The sequence below is a fragment of the Drosophila hydei genome, unplaced genomic scaffold, assembly GCF_003285905.1.
Source record: "Drosophila hydei strain 15085-1641.00,03,60 unplaced genomic scaffold, DhydRS2 tig00008121-arrow-pilon, whole genome shotgun sequence".
Classification (NCBI taxonomy): Eukaryota; Metazoa; Arthropoda; class Insecta; order Diptera; family Drosophilidae; genus Drosophila; species Drosophila hydei.
The window spans coordinates 1,202,578-1,223,367 of record NW_022045832.1 but is presented as its reverse complement, the minus strand read 5'-3'; the positions used below and the strand labels follow the sequence as shown (position 1 = coordinate 1,223,367).

At 42.3% G+C, this 20,790-nt stretch overlaps 1 protein-coding gene across 2 annotated transcripts in view; it reads left to right on the top strand.

Annotated features, from left to right (window-relative positions):
• LOC111604229 (alpha-2Db adrenergic receptor) overlaps window positions 1–19,140 on the top strand; it is a 44,253-nt gene extending 25,113 nt beyond the window's left edge. Inside the window, exons 2-4 of one of the 2 annotated variants that reach the window (XM_023322206.2) lie at window positions 16,637–16,795; window positions 17,882–18,454; window positions 18,542–19,140. In XM_023322206.2, the coding sequence (XP_023177974.2) occupies window positions 16,637–16,795; window positions 17,882–18,454; window positions 18,542–18,973 (1,164 nt within the window). In that variant the 3' untranslated portion in view covers window positions 18,974–19,140. Of the gene's footprint in view, window positions 1–16,636; window positions 16,796–17,881 lie in introns of both variants that reach the window. The other variant, XM_023322205.2, reaches the window with a different exon arrangement.
• Window positions 19,141–20,790: the final 1,650 nt, after the last annotated feature.

Below are 20,790 nucleotides of genomic sequence, written 5' to 3'. Positions count from 1 at the left end.
CTGTGTGTGTGGGTGTGTGTGTTTGAGAAAATCAGAAAACACAATCTGCATGCAAATGAATCAAATGAATTGGTTTGGCCATTTTAAAGCAAAAGGCAACATTTGCCGCAAAACATCTTCCTTTACATGCGCTTAATGGGCGTCGCCATGCCCACTATTTCGCTGACTGGCTGTTGCTCAAGTCTGCGGTTGTTGCCAAACTTTTGCCTTATTTGATTAAATAATTTCCATTTAACTTCTTACTTTATGCTTACGCCGTCGTCTCACTCGACGACATCCACTCGAGAGGCAGAGGACTAGACACAAGACTCGACGCACCCATACAAATGTGCGTAATTAAGAGCAACAAATATGCACTATACACACATACACACACGCACAACCATTTAGCTGGCAAATTAGTATGGGAAAAACTTAATCTTTGCACCGCAGGCCAAAAATCCTAAGAAATAAAAGGTATGCGAGCATACAAAACACTCAGAGTAAATGACTTTTTGCCACAGGCAACTGCCATTGATTGCCGCCATATACCATCGTATGTATGGCTCTATGTACTCGTATATACATAGACATATACACATATATAGTTGTAAGTGAAAAGCTACTCCTTTCCCACAGCGAGGTAGGAGCGGGCAGACAGCAGCCACGCTTGCAAAAAACCAACGCTAGTTGCCTCCAATGAAGTGGCTCAGTGGACGGGGTCTCATGACAGCTAGATTTACAGTGTGCGGTCACACATACATTTTCTGCATACACTGAGCGAAGTGATCCATTCGAAGATGAATGATTAGATGTCAAAATTTAAATTTCCTTTTTATAATTTTTTTAGCAATTTTATTTTTTCGAAAATATTTTACTAAAAAAATTTTAAATTTCCAAAACTATTTTTTTATTTATTTATTTGAAAACTGTAACTAAAATAATGTAAGAATATCTTTAAAATAATTATATAAAACTAATTTTTTAATACTTCGAGCTTTCTTTTTTTTTGAGTATAATTTCTCTTAAATACATAAATCAAGATTATCTTTATAGCTAACTATTTAGCTCAGTGCACTATGCACACATAAGTAAATAGAGTGTCGAGGGCAGAGGAGCTAAGCAGAGCTGGATATAAATGTCTGGGTGGCGCCGTTTGGCTGTAAGTATGTAATGTGGATATAGGGTTAAAGCAACAAAATCCACACACTAAGAAATGAAGTTAAAGGGCGATGAAGGCAATGGGGCGTGGGTGTGGGCGTTGGGCGTCAGGCGTTGGAGTGGGCGCTGAGTCGCTGTTCGGTAACATGGGTTAGCAAATTGTATTGTTTTTGTGTAAATTAGTTCATTTTTGCTAGTGCGTGTGTGCGTCAGTTCGAGTGTGGGTGAACGATGCGTGCGTGTGTGTGTGTGTGTGTATTGGGTGAGCAAGTTTGTGCGCTCAATCCTCAGCTTGGACGACGTGTTCGGTCCTTTTAATTTGCATGTTTTATGTTCACTTTATGAGATTTGAGTTGGTCTTGTGGTTTAGCATAAAATATTAAACTGGCCACATGTGCGTGTGCGTGTGTGTGTGTGTGTGTGCGTGTGTGTGGGTGAGTTAGGTCTCAAGTTTTGCTGCGATCATAATTTATCGCTGAGCTGTGTCGTGTGTGCAGACCCAATTTCAATTTGAGTTTTTGCCTAGCATCGCCACAAATCTGGCTCATGTTTTGTTTTGTTATTTATTTAATTTATTTATTTATGTCGCTCACTAAAACCACTTTAATCAGAGCCGGGCGACATGAGCCGCTCAGCTGGCCTCCGCATTAAGCCCACTATTTAAGCCAGCCTAGTCGTTTAGTTATAATCCGTCAACACGCACGGCGACATGGCTAACGACGCGCCTCGGTTAATGACAGCCCGTTAGTCGGTCAGTTGGCCAAACTGATTTTATTTATGGCCAAGTTTTATGACACATTCAGCGTGGGCAACTGCCGCATCGCATGCAAAATCCCCAAACGGAGCATTAATGCAGCGCCAGGAATGAAACTCAACTTTAATTTATAAACATTTGCAATGCAGATGTCCTGAACGGAACAAAGGACCCGGCCACAGAGCATTGTCCCTTTGGCAACATGGCTAGACGCCACTTGAGTGCGATTGTTGCTCAATTGCTGTCACACCCACATCAATAATATAGTGAATAGCTATTTGAATCCATATCTATATGCTTATTATAGATGAATTCCTACGTGCAGTCTGCGTGTGGCCACAAGGACGCCGAGCAGCTATCGCAAATGCAATCGAAGCACATCTTAAACTCTTTACACCGACATAAACAGCGAGCGAAAATACGTGCGTGGCATGATATGCTTGTAATTGAGGCCAACGTACCGAATGAATTCGGGGCTTGGCATTGATGAGAGCTGGGTTCGATGTCGATGTGACAGGGCATTCGGCAACATAACAAAACCCATGCCATGCTCATGCCAGCCATGAGCTATGCTACCCAACTGTGATCCTGTCTTGTGGCAGGCGAAGCAATCAACTGTAAAATGCAGCAACAACGCCACTTCTCACACTCACACTCTCACTCTCTTGCTCCGCCTCTCTGTCTATCTCCTTGCGTGTTGTGTTGATAGTGAGTGCAAGTGATGTGAGATCTGCGGCAACATGTACACGAGATTGCTAACAGAGAAAAATAACAAACAGCAAAAATAACTGCAGATGGCACAATGCAGGCGCATATTTCCAACGGCTCTCCACAGAAATTGCTGTCAGCGCAGCATTCTGCGAAGGAGTCACAACATTGAGGTTTTCAAACTGTTTGCTTACAAGCGGCCATTGTGGCGTACGTCAGTCCGACATGACCCTAACCCCAACCCAAATACGTTACCATAAATCTGGCAATGAAATAAGTGTACACTCTTGTATATTTGACATTTGGTCACTCAAACTCGTTACGATAGCGAATGAGTATTCAGGCGTTGTCTCTCAGCCCCTCGCCCTCAGCTTAGCGATTGTCTATCTGCAAACTGCTTGTTTACCCACATGGTCAGCGGCGGGAAAATGGAGGACTCGTGGCAAGCACGTATGTAAGAGTCCCTATGAGACTGTATGCGTGTGGGGGTCTATCACAAGCACATGCGTCAATTTAATAACAACAAGCACAAGCAGGAAAAATAAGCAAACAAGCTGAGGAGAATGTACAGCCAAATAAATGAGATATTACCAATTTGTATTGAATGCCTTGAATGACATAATGGCCAAGGCGTTGCCTTCTTCTTTGATTATTATTGTTGTTGCTGTTGCTGTTGCTGTTGATGTTGTCGATGTCGTCGATGTCGTTACGGTCTCGCTTATCGTGCCATCTAATGTTCATTCGATTTTGCTGCCAGTAATCATTTGTGCTGTCCCCGAAACGCAATTAGGCAAGCACAGAGCAAACACTTGCAAGTCATTAAGCGTGTCAAAGGCGACGCAATACCATCACATCTATTAAGTATACGCAGTGGGGCCAAGCGCTGATAAGCAAATATAATAGCATTTAGCCAACAAATGCTTGAGCACACACCAGAATTGAATATCAAAGAAAACGAACGATTTGTAAGATAAGATAGATCAGGAAAATGCGTTCGCTTGTGCCTGACAAATCGATGGTTCCATCTATCAAAACTTAAACACCCCATGGCTATGGACCATTAAACAGAGTATTGCAGCGCACTGTACGAACTATAAAAGGAAAATATGTCAAAGCATTGCTTTCCATTTGCACAATACACAGCTAAATGGACAAAACATGTGCCATATCGAGCTGCGAGCAAGGTCCTTCCATAGCATGAATTAAATGGACTACAAAGCTACAAAAACAAAAGTAAAACAAAACAAAAAACACAAAGCAACATAAAATAAAAAACAATGCGGCACTGGCAAGCTGGCAAATCGTAACAGCAACAGGGGGCTTGGTAGGTCCAATGGCAGCAGCAGCAGCAACAGCTAAGGAAATTCGTACACAAATTGTAAAGAAATAAAATTTTAGTATGCGCATATTGATTTTATGATCAGAAATAACTACGCATAGCAGGCAAACCAGACTACGGGGTACCGGGCGGGATATATTTCAAAAGTGCAAAGCAATCACGAGCCCGTCTATGTCACTGTGTGTGTGTGTGTGTGCGAGTGCGTGTGTAAAGCAATGTTGAATTGCTGGGCATGAAAACGAAATAAAAAGCGAGAGCTGCCGATGGCAGTTGGCGGTTTGTGTCGATTTCGGAGCCAGTTCCGCCAGCGCACACAGAGTCTGACAGGCTGGCGACAACAGTAAAGTATCTGCCGGCCATACATTTGACAGTTGTAATAAATTTTTGCGTTAGCAACACATTTCTGCCGTTCCGCTGGCCTTTTTGTGTTTGTGAAATAGCGGCAAAGCATTCGCCCACATTTTTGCGCGTTCGCCCTGCTGCGGTATCTTTTAAATATGTTTCATTTAATGTAAATTGATTGGCCGTCGAATATCAGCAATAAATTTGTTTGTGAATTCGTTTCGCTGCCATTGCCACAGTATCAAGTTCAAGGCTAAACGAAAAACTTTCTATTTTTGTTGATTCGCACACACACACACACACACACACATATTTATATAGAATACATTGTCGAAAACACAGCACCAAAGGCGGGCAAAGTTTTTAATCTCATTTGCTCATTCCTCACATTATACGCTTCATAAAAATGCCATAATCCACTAAACCTTCTGCTCCACAAAAGGCCAAGCAAATTTCAAAATGGAATCGGACGCTCACAAGTGAAACGAATACTTCAACAATCTAACAAACAGCAGAGCCAATAAAAACAGCCAATTGCTATAAGCACGAGCCAACGAATATCAAATACACTTACCAAATTGATATTTTATTTGTATATTATTATAATTGTTAAAGCTAATGATGAAATGAGTAGAACGCGAGATCCACTTGGCAAGGCAGACAGCTTAGCTAAGACTCTGCCAGGGCACAGAAAATCTCTTTTAAAGTTTTCAACTCTGTGCTAAATATAGTTATTATTTAATAGAATAACACAAATATAAGTTCTATTCTAGTTCAATACATTGTTTGCCTTTTAATAAATTTCCGATACCCTCGACAAACAGCAATACGCACAAGAAATAGCAAAATAGAAATTCTGTAACCGAACCTGAAGTCGACATTGAAATCGAAATGGAAATCGAAGCTGAAGTCGAAGTGGAGACGACGGCATGTGGTGCTGCAGAGGCAAATGAAAACCTTTAAGGCAGATACCGTCGCACGACGCGGCGCCCCAAATGTATGCCACACAAAGTTGTTTACAAATCTCTTCAGCAACGCCCACAAATTTGTATGCAAGGTCCATTGTTGTTGGGCCGTCGCTTTTGGCATGCGGTTCAGAGGCTGCTGATTTCAATATTTACTTTGACCAAACGGCACAGGAAACAAACAAAAACTTTCTGCTGAGACCGCTTAATGATGCCAGCTTAAAGTTATCGACCCGCCGTGTGTATTCCGTCTTTATTAAATTAAATACGGCCGCCGGGCCGGCTGCCGGCCAGAGCTGGGCGGCACTTTTTCCAGCGGCCATAAATCGACAAGTGGAGCCACGGCCCAAGGGCGATGCCAGCCACACACGCCTGCAATAAAATAGAGTTGAATGCTAGAGGCCGACGTCCTCCGGCCTTTAGCACATGTCCAGCAACCACTTGAGCGCTTTTCCGGGCGCCCACTACCCACTTGAGGCAGCCTCCAATTGCGCAGGGGCTCAAGTTGCCGCTGTGCGTGAGGGTGTGCGTGCGTGTGTGTGGAAGAGTGTGTGTTAGCTGTATAATAATTATGTCACTTTTGGGTAAATCGATGCAGAGTTGAAGACAGAGCTAACGGCAGCTGACGCCCACTTGAGCAGTAATTTGAACTTTAACTTGACTTTAAATGTGGTGGCAACAACAAGCGCCTGAGCCACGTCTGGAAGCGACCTTATGACTGTCCTTTAAATGACATTTACTACGACTGCAGCAGCAGCAACCCACAACAGCATAGACAGCTGCTTATCCGAAAGTTATCCCCCTCGCAGGACGACAGCTCTAAAGCGTGGGCAAAAACAAAAACAAAAATAAAAATAAAAGCAAAAGCAACAAAAAAAGTGTCAAATAAGAAACTAAATCGCATGTCCGCCACGCCATTCTCGTAGCTGACCCTTTTCCGCATTGTATTTTGGCAAGCAGCTCGAATTGAAGGCTGCTCATTTATCGCCCTATACATATATATATATATATATGTATATATAGCCTTGTGGGGGGCTCTGCTGTAGCTCTACTGGGGTCGCTTTTAGCCCCAGGGCGGCATTTAATTACGCTCGTGTTCGCTGTAATGAGCCAAATTGCTTTTTGCTGTCAATTAAAGTAAAGTTTTCCCTTTAGCCGCCAACCATTAAGGCCAATCAAATGTGGGAGCCAACACAACGAGGACGCGAGCAACGTGAGCAACTGAGATTTTTGTGGTAATACCAGTTGTAAACTGAAGTATTTGTGATAGTTGCGCACACACAGACACAGACAGAGACACAGTTACAGGCAGACGCACATCAAACGTCTGGTTCTAATTTTAAACCACTACACACACACACAGAGTTGTATATATGTCTGCATTGTCTCTTACTTTCACTTCCACTTCCGGCGTGGCACAGTTGCCACAATTCGCGCCGTGTTCTAGTTTCGTTCCGCCCAAAAAACTGATATTAAATGCGCGTGTGTGTGCGTGGGTGTGTGCAGTGTCTTAGAACACGTTTGTAAACATCTTAAATGTGCTTTTAATGAGCAGCTTCAATACCGAAAGAGCAGCAGACATCCAGGCAGCTGTCAAGCGCTACATGTTCTCCCCTCACCCCGTGCAATCAACCGCGCCTCCGTCCGACCTCCTAGCTCGTCCGCCTAGACGCCTTTATGCTGCGCCAGCATCGACTTGTTTCTCGCACTCATAGCAATCGCTTTAGTGCGTTGTATTTTAATAATGTTAATTAGCGCTCTAATTAGTTGTTGCTTTTAGTTCGCATTTAGTGCGCGCATTCTTAACGTATTTCAGGCATGCAAAAGCCAATAACAAACTAAAACACACACGCAACTGTGTGTGTGTGTGTGTGTGTATACACACATTACCTTTAATATTAAGTGGCACTCCACACTTTGTAGCCAGGTGGAACTCCGACAGCTGCTGCACTCATTGGCCACGTCGTTATCATGCGAATTGCCGTTTAAAAATTAATGAAAATTAAAATAAAATTATTGCTGGAATTTTACATAACAAAACGTTTGCTCGTGTCTCATTACCTTTAGTGCAGTCGGTCACCCTCTTCGCTCCTGTTGCGTGCAGCCAGCGCATTTTGTTGCACTGAACATTCCTTAACAGATCACGAAATAAAGCTGCAATTAATTGCTCATATCAAAACGGCACACAAGCGCACGCTCTTTAATTTGCAGCTTGTGTGGCGCACGCAATAAAAGCTGAAATTGTTTCGCTTAATGTTGCCACCGCCGTGGACTGATGCAACGACAGACACAAAGCGTTAACCATTTATTGCCTTAACTAAGTGCTTTATGTGAGAATAATGAGATACGCAATCTGCACAGCCAAATTAATCAAGCGGTACGTTACAATCGCATCAATATCTGCATCGATAAGAGTGAAATTACAGTTATTTTCTGTTTTAATATTGCATTTCACAAAGTCTCGGAAAATAGGTGTTCCTTCTGCAATTAACTTTTAACTTTTATTTTACTGACTCCAGCTGATATATTGCACTAATGCACTTTGTCGTCCTAGCTATAGTCCTTTTTAATAATCAGTAAAAGGATGATGAACTAAATAGTCAGTAAAAATTTGAAAACCAATATTTGTTTAAAATTTTGCTAGTTAAAAAAAAAAAGAATAAAACAGAAAATCTGGCTAGCTTAGCTAAATATTTTTTAAATTCAAAAATCTTTATGAAATATAATTTCATTTTAAATATTTGTTAAATTACTGATTTTAAAACTAGGTAATTTATATGATATTTTATAATATATTTGTATTATATATAAATATATATACTATTTGTAAAAATTATATATATATACAAAATACAAAAAAATCAGTTTACATGATTAGATTTCGAAAGCCATGAATAAAAGGGAAATTAGGGCAAAATACAATTTCAAACTGAATTTTAAAAATCAGCAATATTTAATGCGAAATATGTTAGCTGCTACAGTCTAAAAAACTGGGCAGCAGGCAAAGTTCGTGTTGGAAACTATTGAAATTCAATAGAGATCATTATGTGCATGTGCTTTTTTGGTTTTGCCTCTATGCATGTACATATTTTGGACCATAAATAATGTCCAGACACAGTGGGGCAAGGGGCGTTCAGACAAAACCAGAGCAGCAATGAAAATTGCGTTAGCTGCGCAAAGCTGTTTTGCTTGTTGGGCGATGGTCAACAACAACAACAACAAATTCACTTTTTGTAGTTTAAACTTATTGCAAAATGCGCTAAAGGGTATAATTGTGCTGTGTCAGCGTATGTAACAGCAAGAAGCATTAATATTCAAGCTTATCTAGGCAGCTAGATCTGTTGGTCGGGCATCTCTAAATGCTTATATCTCGCTACCATATTTATCCACCGAAAGCTATACAATAAAAGATAAAAGATAAAAAGTTAATCAATAATCAATCAACAGCTCATCGCTGAGCTCTGGGAATCCACTAGCTGCGCAGTGCCCACTTGAGATCCTTTGTTTTATTTAAGTATATTGATTGTATGGAAGAAAGTTCGAAGTGCCTGGGTTCAGGTTAACTTCTAGTCCGAACTCCCGGCTAGAGTACCCTCTCCCATCGTTGTTTTTGCGTTTGGCAGTTGCTGTCGTTGTGGTCGGGCCCCCACACACACACGACACACTTCAACGCGCCCACCAATCGAAGTCGCCCAGTGGGCAACTTGTGCATGGCTGGCAGCCGCATTTGTTCATTTGTTTGGCTCTCAAGTGTCATGCTGTTTGCAGCCCCATCGCTGCCTGTGTGTCTCTGTGTGTGTGCCAATAGCCATTAAGCGTTAAAATTTGTGCAGCTTTGTTGCTGTCCGACTGCATTGGCTGCACGTACGATACGTGTTGCATATGTGTTTGTCTGTGGGTGCGTGCAACCAAAAAGATTTGTCAGCCTGGGCAAAACATTGTAATTATTTTATGCTTGTAACGGCTGCCAGCAGGCGAGTCTTTGGCTACGACTACGGCTCGCACATGCGAATAATCAGACAGACGGCTCACATTCTGTGTTTTCCCATTTGGCAAGTGCCAAACCAAAGCTCAGCCAGTAGTAGATCATTTAAACTTTCCAATTGGCTTGACAGACACACAGTGATAGAGAGAGGGAGAGAGAGCTAGAGGGAGGGGAGCGGGAGAGCACTACCAATATGGGCTGGTTGGTCGGTAGCCATGACTATGTCTGGTTAACTGTTTGCCTGGTGCGCCGGCTCAGCCGTAGGCTCAGGATTTTGGCCCAAATCGAGGATGCTTGTATTTAATTTACTGTCGAAATTAACGATGCATGCACCAGTGTTCCTGCTAATGTGTGTGTCTGCCTGTGTGCGCACAAAAGTCAAGCCCCAAAACAACAATTTGGCAGCAATTTGTTACAACGATGGCAACTGCAAATGATTAACAATGTATGCGACATTGTGGTTAAAAGCATAATATTATCATACGTTTGGCAGCGAGCGAGCAGGCATACATTAAACATGCTTTGCCAACACACACAAGCACACATAATACATATTTGTATTTGGACATGCATAAGCTGTATGGAAATCAATTTTCTACCATTTTGCTGGCGTAACAACACAACTGGCCCATTAGCTTATTGTGATATTTATGTGGGTGCCATTAGAGCGAGACAATGGCCATATTAATTACACATTTCATTTATTTTGGAGCGCCAAGCGAAAGCCAATGATGTAAAATCGATACGCGGACGCCAAATTAAGTTATCATTTGTAATGTCCCTAGCTGAAAGCCTCTAATCTAATAAAAGGGAATGCAAATCGTATTTATCTAATTATACAGCCGCCATGTTGCGGACAAACATCAATCAAAATGTTGCGCCCATGGCTAATACCTCTAGGCCAAAATCTGACCAGCAGGTGAGAAAACAAATTGCCGTGGTCTAGGTCAGCATTGACCCTGCACACACACACACACACACTCGACTCCTATTTGCGTGTCAACAAGCCATTTCCAGTGTGAACGATCTGGAACAATAAAAAGTTAGAGAAAAAATGGGAAAATAAAAACAACAAATGCCCGCTGCAATAGGCAAATAGGAATGTGAGTAGGCCCCAGCAGCAGCAGCAGCAACAGTTGGTGAGCTGTAGGTTTATTTTTACGATAATATTAAGTTGAATCGTCTGGTCGAAAGGCAGTTGGGCCGGGGCAATCAGCATAAAGTGGTTGGCATTAAAAATTGTATCAAGCCGCACAATAAAAAAAGCGCCTCTACCCAGCGGAAGTGAACAGGGCAGGACACTGTCCTGTGGCTATTGGTATTGCTGTTGTATCTGGTTATTTCTGTTGTTGTTGCGCAACATAATCAAATAATAAACCCATAAAACTGCTAACCACAATTAAAATGCCTCCAGCACAATGCCAACTTTTTGTTGCCTTCCTTTTGCGTTGGGGGAGGCCGAGCCAATGCATTTCCGCGGCTTAGCGCCTGCCATTGAACAACAAAAACAAAAGCACAAACAAAAAAACGAATTGCAATTTAATGATGCATGCCGTTATCCGCAATTAGGCAGCAATAACGAACTGGCAAGGCCCAGCAATCTAAAATTTTGTATAGCTATCACAGGGTATATTGACTCAGCGCAGTGCACTTGACACGTTTTAATTATAAGAAATGAGACTAGATAGAGCAGACAAATACCAACTGCCGTTAGAGTTCAAGAGAAGATATATCTGGCTATACTAAATTTAGATATAGAATCTTTTAGTCTACCAAACTATGAAACTATCTCTGCACTTATCTTTTTTGGCATTCTATCTATCCTTTCATCTAAATAATTAAATAAATAAATAAAATAAATAAATCTACCCATGCATCTATTTATCCATATCCATCTATATACCAATCTATTTACATATCTTTCTATCTATCCATCAATCTACAAATCTATCTATATCCGTTCGTCTATGTATTTTTTATTACATTTGTCTATATATCCATGTAACTATCTTATCTTATTTAATTCTGTATATATCTAATGATCTATCCATTTTATCTAAATTACAAATCTATCTATCTATCTATCTATAAAAAATAGTTAAGACTTAGTAACACATGTTAGTTAATTTATAGCTTAGTCAGTTGTGTGCCTCATTATAACTGTAAATATATCACAAACATTTTTAATAAACATTTGCCTGATTAGAGCGCAACTCTTAGCTAAGTTAGTTCTATTCAGTGTTCAGTTTTTTATCCTATTTTATATTGCGAGGGCTTTCGGCCCTTGGCAATTCTCATTATCTGGTGGCATCTGTAAAATTTTTGTCATTTGAGTCGTTTAATTGCCGACCACAGAGGCGCGTGTTGAACATTTACTGGCGTTATATTGCCGCTTAAAACATTAACGTGCAGCTTCAAGTTGTCTGCAGGCCATTGAATCGAGTTGGCGAAAGAAATGTGCAAGGGAAAAGAAAATGAAGTCAATTTTGAAGACAACTGCGCTCTGAAAGGTGGCTGATGGTCAGTCGTCTATATATTTATATATATATATATATGTATATGTATGAGAGGCAAAAAGAATGCAGTCAATTGAAATGCAAGTGCAAGACAAGTCGAGTGCAAAGGCGAAGGGAACTGCCAGCCAAATTGGCAGCGCAAACTAGCAAAATAGTGGCTCCACTGAGCAACGACAAACAAAGAGCGCCAATGCAAATAGGTAGAGCAAAGGCAGCTGAAACTAAACTTAACTGCAACGGCGACAGTGCGGGCTGAGGGGCGTGGCATTCAAGTACTGACAACATTGTCAAAAGCAAGCAATAGCTGCTGCGCGCCTTTCCTTGGCAGCCAAACTGCAAATTGTAGTCTCAGAAGTCGCACTTTAGATTTATTGATTGTTTCAACAGCGTCGGCCTTGTGGGTCCAACTGTCCTGCTTCAATGCTGCTGTCACTGCTGCTGCCGCTGCTGCTGCTGCTGCTGCTGCTGCTGCTGCTGCTGCCGCTGCTGCTGCTGTTACTGCAGTCGTGCCAGTTCAACGTCAACATCGTGTCTTAGCTTATGCTATAAAAAACTTGCAACAGCAACAACAAAAATAGTAAAGCGACAGACAATGCTGATGATGACAAGCGCTCGGCCCCAGGCGCCCTTCTTCGACCAAGTCAGAGAGCTGGCGTCCTCATAGCAAGACGCACTTTTTACTGCACACACACACACACACACACAAACGAGCAGACACACACACACATACACTTGATCCTTTTCACGTTTTTTACTCTTGTCGCTTTGCGCTTGTTTTGTGCAAGCTTTCAGCAACGATTCGGATTGAAATTCTTTTGTGTTTACAGTTAAATTTTTGCCTTATTACATACAAACATGTATATATACATATATATATATACATATATACTTTTGGGTTTTTTATATTTGCCACAGTGAAGCTTTAAATGAGCGCACACACTTAAGCGGGCAGTTGATTTGCTTTCGAAAATGCGGGCTGCCGGCCGCACATAACTCATACGCCACGTGGAACGTGCTGTGTGTTGATGGCTTGTGCCTGGACAACATTTTTATCTTTTAATTACACTCACTTCTGTGTGCTGCTGCATGTTTACATTTCAATAAATTGTGCGCTTCCATCAACACTTTACAGTTTACACTTTCCACTTACCACTCTCCACTTTCCATGCTCATCAGCAGTTCTTTTGGCCGGCTTTGCGACGCTTCGACGATGACTGTCAGCCATCCTAATGATTTTGGTCGCCCATAATGAGTTTTTGTTTCCAGCAGCTTAAGCTCTGCATAGCGGCAACACCAGCACCAGGACAACGAAAGACAACAATAACGGTGGCACTTTCCATTGCCATTTAATTAAAAATTGCAGAATAATTATTTTTCTTCTCGCATCTTTCCACTTTGCCCACGCGACTACGGCCAAGCGAAAAGAACTTTTAAATAAACAAAGGCACTGAGAGCAATTTGAAAATCTGCAAATTAGCGCAAATGCAGCAACGAGAAAAGTGGAAGTAACGAGGGTGGAACAAAAAAGAAAATAGAAAACCAAGAAATCTGAAAATGCGGAAATGTGAAAATTCGAAAATGCGAAAAGGCGCAAATGGGAAAGCCAGCAATGCAGGGAGCAAACTTTTCAATTACATTAAATCCGTTCACAGAAGTTGGCAACACGCACCGTTGACAATTTATTTTTAGCTGCCAGCCTTTCGCACAGTTCGCCTGTTGCAACTAAGACGTTGCAGCTTTCCCGTTGCCAATTTAGTTCCAGAAGAGATTTGTCCAAATGCCCTGATACAACATGGCTCAGATTATCATAAAGCGACAGCAAACTGACGCACATGTGCCTCTAAGATTACGTGCCCAAGCAGCCCGGCAAACTCGGCGTATGCGTAACTTTTATGCCTATGTCAAAGTTGTTATCCCATTTATGAGGTGTCGCCAAGGAACGCTATCGCTTAGCTAGCCTGCTGGGCGTAAGTTATGAGAGCAAATGATACTTTAAGTGCTACACAACCAGAAAACTTTAACTACAGCTTAAATTTTGATATATGCATGTGTGTAGTTAGGTTGGCTTCGGCTGGGCTAGCTATTTGCGGGTGGTGCTGACAAATGCCGTCAATATATCAACAGTAAACCGTAAATGATGAGACGATTTATTATGCTGCCGGTGCAGCAGCAAAGGCAACAGCAACAAAAGAGCAACTGCAGCAGCTTCGACTTACGTTTGCTGCCTCTTGGCAATAAGCTGAAAATAGCAGTCAGCCCGCTTAAGTGGCTGTTGGCCCCTGCCACTAGCTGACACAGCCTGCCATTTGATGTACTACCATATACACTGCCATGCATATACGTGCTCCCAGCCATATATATATATATATATGTATGTATTTTGGCAACATTATACCCGACGTTTAATACTTTATGCTTATTTTGCTGCGGCAACTTGTGCAGGCCGAAAGACGCCAGCTCCAAGGATTTCGCAGTGAAATTTATTTTTGCGCTCGACGGCCGAGTAGACTAAATAAAGCCAGAATAAAGTTTATATAGCAATGCAGTTGCTACTGTTGCTGCTGCTGCGGCTTATGATAAACCCGAGCTATACTTGAGCCGTTGGCTCTTCCACAGGCTTCGGCTAAAACAACAACAAATTAAATTTTGTTGCCCTCTAAGCGGATTACAAGCTATATACATTTAGTTCTACTTGCGCTGATATGGCACATCTTTTATATATACACAAATAGAATGCTTGCTATCAGGAATTGTTTACCGATTTTTGCGCACCTGCAAACTCTACCTAGCAGTCTAAGCAGCTGGCCAAAATTATGCCTGACTTCCATCAAGCTAAAGTGAACAGCGGCTGTGCTGGCGACAGCGACAGCGACAGCAACTTTTAGTTGTTGGAATAGCTTTTCATTATGCAACAACCATAACCGCAACAGAAGCCAAGGAGAATAGGGCAAGAGCGTTGCTTCAGGTGGCACTTGAGCAATCTTTTGAGCTTTTCTCTTTGCCATGCTTTTCATCAGAACACTTAATTTGCATAATTTTGTGAGGTGTTTCGCAGCGAAAACAAATCAGCCTGCCACAACAAACAGCAGCAACTGCAGCATCAACAGCGGCAGCAACTCAACGTAAAACAGTAGAGATCCTAAACTTGGGCGCCATTTAATTCCGCCGGCTTAAAGTAAGCGCAATGCAAGTTCTAAGAAATATGGCATTCATTTTGCCACAGAGCTCCTCCTTTCAGCTGCCTCTCCACTACGCAGCACGGTAGACTGGCTCAGAGATATTGCGCTGCCAAAGCTTTTATGTAAAGTAATTTAATATTTTTACTTCATTTAGCGTTATGAAATTTCCCGTGCAATTCGTGCACTTTACATTTTTAGACCATTTTTCACGGCAGCAACTGACAAAGCATTTTCCGCTGCCATTTCATAGAATGGAACTCAACAGTAAATCAGTAAGTCCAAAGCACTCAATAAGTAAATAATGCCAAAGCCATCAAAAGAACGCTCCAAAAAGTCGGAAACTAAGTAAGTGGATAAAACTCACACAGTGACTGCCAGCAGTCAAGCGACAGTCGATTTTGCATTGATATTAAATGCCCCGAATGCACTCAACTGACAGCAAATTCCATGTACACAGACATCGAAGAATTCGGCCAACGATATAATCCATCAAATATTACGCAAATAGTATATAAAATTTGGGAGGAAACTGGCCACAGTTCATCATCTGCCACTTAAGTTGAATCATGGAATTTACTTTTTTATTATTTGCATTTTTGCTTGGAATAGGCTTGAGGAAAAGTATTTTATGCGGTAATTTTCTAGAAATTTTCAATTGAATTGAATCCCGAAGTAATTTACATAATAAATATTTCATGCCTCTGATACTATAAGATACATCAGTTTATAAATAAGAATCAGACGCATTGGCCATAACTTCAGATCAGCATATTTCGTATCTTCAATAACATTACATGTCGTGAACAATTTTAAAGCCTTTTATGACCTGAATTAAATGAAAGTTATGTATATATAAATATTATATATAAATATTTTGTATATTGCTACAGGTTTTAAGTAAACTTTTTAACATTGTTCAGTTCAAGTTACGATACAAAACGATCGAGTACAGGGACATGAGAAAATACTTGTGCCTTATGTTAAAATTACATACACAATTAAATATTAGATGTATAATATTAGAAATAAAGTTATGTTTAGTTCAGCTTAGTTAGCTGAAACTCCTGCATAGGTTGTCTCTATACTCAGTTCTATGGTTTTAACGTTTGCACAAAGAGAGCAAAAGCAAGTGAATCCATCGTCATCTTTTTGTGCATTTACCCACAAATGGAATACCAGCGATCTTCAACAATAAACAGCTAGTCAACATGACTTCTAAAGTGCACAAAATTAAATTCTTTATACATAGAGTTCAACATTAAGACATCATCGGTATCACAAATTGGTTCCACTTCTCTTTAACTGTAATCAATTCGAAACCTTAAGTGCTGAAAGACTAACTAATATTTACTAAGCGAAACTCAAAGTTGTGACTTGATCAATTCAACTCGAACTTCTGATGAAGCTAATATATATATAGTATACAACTAAACTGTATTACCCTGTTGAACTCTCTCCTCTAATCTAGCTGTCGCTAAATGTCAGTCTATGCTTAGTCAGCTAAGAATACCTAAATGCCATTTAGTTTAATCAATATATTTATAAAAATCATAATTGAACTTTACCTGCTCAGTGAACTTTATTATTGAAGTTTCAGATTTATGTAATTTGAGTGATAATCCAGCGAAAAACATATGCAATCTGTCATTTTAATTACTTTCTCCCTCTCTCTCTCTCTTTCTTGCTCTCACGTTCTATCGACTTGCAGCTAAGTGAGGACATTGGTTACGTGCTGTACTCGGCGCTGGGCTCCTTCTATATACCCAGCTGCATCATGGTCTTTGTGTACATACGAATATATTTTGCCGCGAAGGCGCGAGCGAGACGCGGCATTAAAAAACATCCGCGCAAAACAAACAACGAACAGGTGAGTGAGTATGAGAGAATTGCGAACGAGTGTTGCGGATGTGGTTGTGGTGGTGGTTGGGGTTGGGCTTGTGCTTGGGCTTGTGCTTGGGCTTGGGCTTGGTGTTGGCCTGAGTGATTACTTTGGTGCATTGCAATTGAGCTGCATTGGCTGCCGCAGCCGCCAGCCTCCTACATCCAACCTCTGTCGCTCAATGTGTTTTGATGGTGGGCGGCTAATTCATGCCTGTTACGCAGGTCCGTTCAATCAGATAAGTTGAGCAACAGCCGCGGCGATGCGGCAAGCACTGTAAATGCAAATTTTGCCATTTGAATGAACATGGCGGCGCTCACCCTATGGCAGGTGATGGCACGCATATGTGGCGTATGCGCAATATTTTTCACTCGAATTCGACGCGCTGCATTAAAGCGCTGCAAGTGTCTCACGCCGTTTGCTTAAATTAGATACCAATTTGTGTGCTACGTGTTGACTGCAAAAGCAGCGCTCAGCACTTTCGCCAATGCACTTTGCCACGTTTTTCCATTTGCCACTTGGCTGCAGCGCCATTGTGCAGCGTCATTTCACGAAATGGCAGCGATTTAAACTGAAAATCATTGAGCAAAGTTACGCTGATTGGGTACCAAAATCTCTAATGATTGAACATTGAGCGCGTAACCGTCGTTACCTGGCCAAATTACAAATTACAGACCCGTCCAAAAGAGCCAAAGGCCACAGGCAGAAGCAGAAGAGCTGCTGCAACACAATTAAGGCCAATTCATTCACAATTTGCATTTTCAATTAACCGAACGCAAGGCAAACGTCCAGCGACACTTGACCACCGCCAATTCGGACAAACAAAGAAGACCAGATGTGTCAGCTGCTTCTCAGCTCACAGATTAAAGCTGATGCACGCACATACATTAACAAGCACGTTTGCCCTGTGCGTTTCGGGCACTGTTAATTGCCCCTGGGCTGGTGGGGCTCACGTGCTTGTTTGTGTAATCGTTGCGCTCTGACGCTCCGACGCCCCGACACGGGTTTTAAAATCCGATTTTCGAAATGGGAATGTCGTGTACCAACAACAACTGTTTGCCGCCTTCTTTGCAGGTAACGAGCTTCACCACCGCCAACAAGAAAGGAACAATACCGATGCCATCCTCCAGCGGCGCAACGCAGCTGCAGCTGCACCAGCAGCGACAAATCGCCACCATTGAGACCCCACCGAATAGCGCGACGATACCCATGCAAATTCCGACAGTCACCATGGATTTGGCCTCCGATATATCCACCTCGGAAGCCGGCGAGCTGGAGGCTGTTGCCGCTCAGACGGTGCTGGCCTACGCCAATCCCAATGGTGGCTCCAACTCAGCCACAGCACTAAGCAGTGGTCCCTGCTCGCCAAAGGAAACCCTGCAAGTCAGCACCATTGCCACAGGCCGCGGCGTTGGACTCAATGTGCCCGTGCCGCCGTCCATGGGCAGCAACAACTCCATCAATGTGCTCAACAACAACAATGGCTGCGTGGCAACAGACGCCGCTCGAGCCAATACTCTTACTAGCCATAGCGGAGCGACTGCAGCGAGTGGAGCAAGTCCTGGTGCGGCTAGCAGCAACGAGCTGCGTGTCTCGCCCATTCCCGGACGCTGTCGAGCTCTCTCTGTGGGCGTTGACACGGATATGGTGAGTGAATTCGATCCTTCCAGCTCGGATTCGGGCGTGGTCAGCCGCTGTGCGGTAGTCAAGCCCCTCAAGTTTCGCCTTTGCCAGCCCATCTTTGGACGCAAAGCGAACCAGCAGCGCCGCAACGAGGCTAAGGCAGCCACAGTGGCAGCTAAGAACAACGCAGCAGCCGCGGCCAAAACCAAGGAGCTAGCCGCCAAAACCGAACTGGAACCAGCCATACCCAAAACGCCAAAGCCCCGCGATCCGGAGAAGGAAAAGCGACGCATCGCACGCAAAAAGGAGAAGCGCGCCACGCTCATACTGGGCCTGATCATGGGCAGCTTCATCGCCTGCTGGCTGCCGTTCTTCTTTCTGTATATACTGGTGCCCGCCTGTAGCAGCCATTGCAATATACCAGAGTCGGCGTTTGCGATTGCCTTCTGGTTGGGCTACATGAACTCGGCGCTCAATCCGGCCATATACACCATATTCAACAAGGACTTCCGGCGCGCATTCCGGCGCATCCTGTTCAAGTGATGTTTGGCCTACGTGTGCTGTTACAGGTGCGTTTATGCGAGCATCGAGAAGGCTACCGAACGTGCCATGGGCAGCACACCCATGGGCTATGGGCATGGCATGTATCAGCATTACAGGCGTTAGTCTTGCTTGGTTTATGCATGCCCCTACCAGTAGAGGTATTATCATAAGCCTTAAGTTTCCTTTTCAGTTAAAAAGACTTTGTTTCCCTAATAGGTTTTATTTCAATTAATTGTTTTTTATTTTCATTTTCTATTTGCTTTAAAGTAACGAACATTGTAGCTCATGTCAAAAGCAATGAACGGCTGTGAATTTGATGGAATCTCTCAATTTCAATTTTACACATTTTTAGTTTCTTTTCTAAAGCTGCCCTCCAACTGTGAACTTGAACCACAGTTGCTGCACACACACAGATCCACACATTGGACCGAGAAAAACCTTCCAGCTATGCAAACACAAGTTTCAACTATGCAAACATCATTTATGCACACTCAATGGCCATTCAACTTGATATTATTGCACAAATTTTCCATTCCAAGAACACAAATTGCGGCTGCATTTCGGGTAATACAGAAATGGGGTGAAAACTAACTCTGCTTTGCGGCAATATGTCAACGTGGCCAGGTAAACAACATGCAAACGGAAGCACGTTGTCTGCCACTCGAATTGGGGTCAAAACACGAAAACATACAGTTTGGCTGCCAAGTAAATGACACTGAATACATGATGATCTGACATGATGCTGCGCAACAAATTAATTACGTCTCAGGCTGCGGCAGCCGTAAAAAAATCATTTAGAACATTTTTTCTTTGGCAACCAGAAGTGTTTCGACTTCACAGTTTAGGCCATGCAGAGCAGCTTAACTATTTAATTTGATTTAATTTCTGTTTTTGAATGTAGCTTAAAATGAAAGCCCAAGTTCAGTTTCAATCTAGAAAAATAATAAGTTATTCAATTTACAAGTTTCTCATTGGAGCTCCAAGCTTAAGCTTTGGGATATATAGTTTCTGAGATTACAAAAAAGTTTCTTCAAACGTATTTTCATCTTCCATTCACGTCAGCTTAAACAGAGCATTGCACAGTCACGCGACATTGTGTTCGACTTGTTTATGTTGCCTTGTAGCATTTTACTGAAAGGCACATAAGTGTTAAAATAATCCAAAGAATACGAGCACCAGACAAGCAGACGCTGCTATTCTATGTGGCGCACAGTAAAAGATATTTTACACAAAAACAGAAGAATAGCCACAAAAAGCTACAACTAATGGGCATGCACAGATGTGCTATAGATGCCTCCCTACCACTTTAGATGCCATAATTTTCGGTGTTTTTTCTCATCTTTTACATTTTTGGCTATGCATCAGCAAATGCATGCGCCAGTCACGGGAATAAACGACACGTCATTCAGTCAGACAGACAGACAGACAGTCAGTCAGTCAGCGAGTGAAGGAGGGAGAGCCAGCGAGAGACAGAGAACATATGAGAGAACAAAACTGAAACTGAAGGCAACGAATGTTTTGGCATGAGGCCCATTTATACTCCCCAAACATTTTCTATATGGCCAAGTGCAAAGGCAAGCAGAACTATGCATAAATTTCAGCTGCTACATGAGTCTTTCATATTTTAGACACTGTGCGGTTAGTTGCACCTAAATTTAAGATGCGTGTCTCTGGGAGATGTAATCGGCTTGTTCCATGTCTTGAATTTATGGCTGCTTTTAGCTCTCGTTGTTGCTCAGCTTTCAACACAGACCGCAAATGTATCAAATTTATTGGCCAGGCCATTTATTTGGGGCACACACAGGCTAAGTGCCAGT